This window comes from Sardina pilchardus, chromosome 13, assembly GCF_963854185.1.
Source record: "Sardina pilchardus chromosome 13, fSarPil1.1, whole genome shotgun sequence".
NCBI classification, from domain to species: Eukaryota; Metazoa; Chordata; class Actinopteri; order Clupeiformes; family Clupeidae; genus Sardina; species Sardina pilchardus.
Genome location: NC_085006.1, coordinates 29472336 through 29477335, shown reverse-complemented (window position 1 = coordinate 29477335; position 5000 = coordinate 29472336). Strand labels below are relative to the sequence as shown.

General features: G+C 46.8%; 1 protein-coding gene across 1 annotated transcript in view; it reads right to left on the bottom strand.

The window, feature by feature from the left end:
• LOC134099379 (tyrosine-protein kinase receptor UFO) overlaps nt 1-5000 on the bottom strand; it is a 64319-nt gene that overhangs the window by 53325 nt on the left and 5994 nt on the right. The window contains 3 exon segments of the mRNA XM_062552221.1: nt 2208-2390; nt 3209-3309; nt 4280-4487. Coding sequence (XP_062408205.1) covers nt 2208-2390; nt 3209-3309; nt 4280-4487 — 492 coding nt within the window.

The following is a 5000-nucleotide window of genomic DNA, read 5'->3' as shown; positions in this document are numbered from 1 at the left end:
AGGTGTTAAAAAACAAAACAATAAAATAAAAAGAATAAAGAAATAATCATACATCTCTCTCTTTCTCCATCTCTCTCTCGCTCTCTCTCTATCTATCTCTCCATCTCTATTTCTCTCTCTTTCTCTTCTTTTGTATCACTCTCTTCATTTCTCTGATGCTTACTGACCACTGACCACAGGGCAGCTCCTCAATGGCTGGATCCTGGTTTGGCAAACAGCCAGGATGGAGGACTGTGTGCCCTTGTGTGAGTGTGCCTCTGTGAATGTACACACACACACACACACACACACGTGTATCCTGTACGCACCATGTGTGTGTGTGTGTGTGTGTGTGTGTGTGTCTTTGATCATAGCCGCCCGGTGAGCCCTTTCCTAGTGTGTGTGTGTGTGTGTGTGTGTGTGTGTGTGTGTGGTGTCTGGTGGGTAGAGAGCGATGCTTTCTCTGCCCATCTCCGGCCTTCAAAGGCCCCTTCAGTTGAAGCACTCATGTCCCAGGACAGGCATTCCATGTCCCAGAGGACAGGCACACACATCTGGGAAGAGCGTTTGGGATCTGAGACGTCCCGGTCCCGCCGTTCAGCTGGCCAATTCATTTCTGTCAATCCCTCATATTCATCGTCGCACAAAAAAAAAAGGAAAACAACGTTTGGCTATTCCAGTGGATGTTTACGGTCATTCATCACCTAGTTACAGGACATTCCGTGTCCTAATCCTGTTACGGCTGACCTTATGCTCCTCCACAGATCATGGATGCGTGCGAGGCACGTTCTCCAACGCAACTACAACTGGGCCCTTGTCACCAGCTTGTTAGCCGAGGTCATGTTCTAAATGTTGCAGACCGGAGCGTGGGGGGTGGGGGGAGATGGGGATGGGGGGGGGGGTGGATGTGGGGGTGTAGGGTACGTCTGGAAAAGTAAGTGCCAGGGACTCTGGAAGAGATACCAAGGATTTTATTTGGAAATATGTTCCCTTTGAGTCACACAGAGAACTTTTATGATACTAACCATGTTAACTGTGGTCGACTCTTACAGAGATGGTGGTGGGCACTGAGTGTTCAAATGCCAAGCGGCTCAAAAGAGTAATTTAAAAGAAATCATTGTGCTGGCACGGGAAGATCAGACAAGGTCATGTTTAAATGAAAAGTACTGTTTTAGTGTCTCTAAGAGAGCTTCCATTTCCCTCCATGAGGATCACCACTTGTCATCCTGCTCTGAAAGCTCAAACACTTTTGCTGTCAGACAGTTAGAGAGCACCCTGGGCACAAATTGGTGCAATTTAAGTCGCCATCATTATGTCAATCTAACATATGGCAATCGTCTTGACTATGTCATTTAAACCGAAATGTTGTCACAAAATAACCTCTGGTCAACTAAGATTAACTTGACGCAAGCAGTATGTCAAGCACACACTGACCCAAGAAGACTTGATGACAACTGACATCAGCTGAAACAAGTTTTTATGGATGCTTAAAAATATGGTAGTTGGAAAAGTCCAACCCATATAAACTCTGTGCGAACAGGAATTAAAATGTAGCTTGCCAGTGAAATTAGGGTACCATAATAATTTGAACATCTACACAAACTCATATTAACACCTGTTAACCTCATCACCAGGGGCTGAAAGACATATCACCAGTGAAGTTGTGATAAGATAGGAGCTTAGTCTCATGAACACCTATTAACAACTATTAACCCCTACTAGTAATCACAGCCAGAGCTGTCTAGAGCAACTATTAACCCTACTAGCTACTAACCCAACTAGAGCAGCTACTAGAGCAGCTACTAACCCTACTAGAGCAGCTACTAACCCCTACTAAAAACCACAGCCAGCGCTTTATCAAGCAGCGAGTAACCCTAGAGCAACTATTAACCCTACTAGAGCTGCTACTAACTCTACTAGAGCAGCTACTAACCCCTACTAACAACCACAGCCAGCACTGTCTCGAGCAACTATTAACCCCTACTAACAACCAGAGTGAGTATTTGCCAGGCCGAGCTGCAGGCGCTCCTTACCCGTGAGGTTGAGGTAGGAGGGGGACCGGGACATGGGGTATTTACCCCTGAGGTTGAGGTAGGAGGGGGACTTACCCGTGAGGTTGAGGTAGGAGGGGGACCGGGACATGGGGGACTTACCCGTGAGGTTGAGGTAGGAGGGGGACCGGGACATGGGGTATTTACCCGTGAGGTTGAGGTAGGAGGGGGACTTACCGGTGAGGTTGAGGTAGGAGGGGGACCGGGACATGGGGTCGTCCAGCGTGTTGAGGGGGGCTCCATCCTGCAGCCAGATGATGTGGACGGGCTCGGGGGGGCCGTGGGCGACGCACAGCAGGGACACACTCTCATTGGCCACCACCGACATGGGCTGCGGCTCTACGGAGAAGTGCGGAAGGCCTGGGGGGACGGGAGGAGACGACAGCAGGACATGAGTGGACACTGGGACTGACCTCTGACCTTTCAGCTTCCTTCGTTATCATATCAGTCAAGAAAAGATTAATCATAATAAATCGTCAAGGTAAAGTCAAAGTCAAATGTATTTGTATAGCACAGCATCATAAGCAGTGGTAATTCAAAGTGCTTTAAAATAAATGAAACAGAAGAAAATGAAATATATATAGGAAAGCAGTTGGGCTTAGATCGTTTTATTAATATAAATTATAAATCCCCAGGGGGGGCTCCAGAGGGTTAAAGAAAACAGTTTTGGTTCTTCACAAAAGAAACCAGGAAGAGGTGACGAGAAAAGAGAAAAGGGAAAGGGGAAGGAATGGAGAAGAGAAGAGAAGAAGAGAGAAGAGAAGACAGGAGAGTGAAGAAAAGGAGGAACTGTTGAAGAACAGCAAGGGCAGGGGCAAAGGAAGGAGGGCAGAGGAGGGGGTGAGGGCAAGGGTAAAGGAGAGGGGGGGTGAGGGCAGGGGCAAAGGAAAGGGGGGGGGGTGATGGATGGCAGGGGTAAAGGAGAGGGGGTATATGCGTATTGAAAGGGTAAGGAAATGAAAGGGAATTATTGACAAGCTAGAGGTACAAGAGGTACGATAACTGCAGACACGCACACACACTCACACTCACACTCACACACACACACACACACACACACACACACACACACACACACACACACACACACACACACACACACACACACACACACACACACACACACACACACACACACACACACACACACACACACACAGACACACACACACACACACCTTCCAGCTGAATGTGCCCCTTATATGACAGAGTGAGTTCCTCTCCATCCATAACAGCACAGCGGTACGCGCCCATGTCCGCAAGCTGCACTGCCTCAATCCTACAGGAGGGGAAGAGAGGGAGAGAGAAGAGAGAGAGAGAGAGAGAGAGAGAGGGAAAGGGAGAGAGGGAGAGAGAGAGAGGGAAAGAGAGAGGGAGAGAGAGAGGGAGAGAGAGAGAGGGAAAGGGAGAGGAGAGAGAGAGAGAGAGAGGGAGGGAGAGAGAAGAGAGAGAGGGAGAGATAGAGGGAAGGGAGAGGAATGTTATAATATACAAGGCAATATTTGCCTTATAAGACGCCTATTTTACAAGCATCTCAGGAAGATAAACGTATCCACCACAAGCATCACTACTGATGTTATAGACAGACAAACAGATAGACAGACACCCATCGAAATCACTAAACAGACAGGCATGAGTGGAACAGACAGATGCTAATTACTTGGTTGGAAATAAGTACAGACATAAACTCAGACTCACTGAGAGAATCAAACATCCGCTGCGGTTCACAAACAATCAAGATATCAGGAAGACAGAAACCCAGACATGATCTTTTCAATGTTTACGAAAGACTCAAAACTCTCTCATTCAAAAAATACAACTAAGCTACTCCACATCACTTATGAAAAAATGTTTACAACATTTTTCTCAAATTTATCTGTCAAATCTGTAAATACTTTAGCTTGCAACAAAAAAAACGGTAAAATTGCAAGTGGACCGCATTTCTACAGTGCTTTTCTCAAAAACGCTTTACTGATGCCTCTAATTGTATACTTTCACACACATTCACACACACACAAATTCATTCACTCACACATTCATAACCTGTGATCTTAAGCTGCCATCCATTTCCCACTACACAGAACCAACCTCTCTCATTCAGTAATACAACTCAGCTACTCTATAGTGCTCTCAAGCTCTAAACATTTTAAAAAAGAAAACTCTATTCTACCATTACCTGTCATCCAATTCCCACTGCACACTTGCACAGGTCAGATCGAACAACAGGTGCGCCAACATTCCAAACTCACCTGAGCGTGCTCATGACGACCCAGGTGTCCTCGTCCACCTGGAGCTGGATCTGGTTGGTGTCGGCCATCTCCAGCATGACTTCCCCCTGGAACCAGATCACGTCGGGGGGGCTGTCGTCCCCGCCCTGCCCCTGGAGGTGGCACTGCAGCTTGACCGGCTTCCCCAGAGAGGAGGTCAGGTTGGTGGGGCTCTGGACAAAGCGAAGGCCTTTGGGGAGGGAGAAGATGCCATGTTTAAAATGGGCCGTGTGGCACACAGGCAGCGGTCCCCACAACGGTCATTCAATTCAAAGAACTTTATTTTTCCGTTAGGAACTTCACATGTGGAGAAGCAGCACATACCTTCACACACACACACACACACACACACACACACACACACACACATTCACTCAGAAGAAGAGGTGCTCGTAACATTAAGGTGCTGTGCTTATGCTGATCATCTAATTACGGACCTCCATCTGTTTTAAATTGCATTATTTGGTTGTTTCTTTTTCAACAGTTTTAATTGCTTTGCTTTTTTAAACTACTGTATTATAACTGGTAATCAAACATATTACATTATACACTAATGACCTGTTTGCTCTTAATAAACTGAGTACTGAGTGTTTGTCCAGAACACATTTGGGTCCCCGCAGGTCCAGCCCAGGTCATTTCCCAATCCCACCCCACTTCTCTCTCACACTCACAGCCTGTCTCTCTCTTCAATGTCTATCGGATT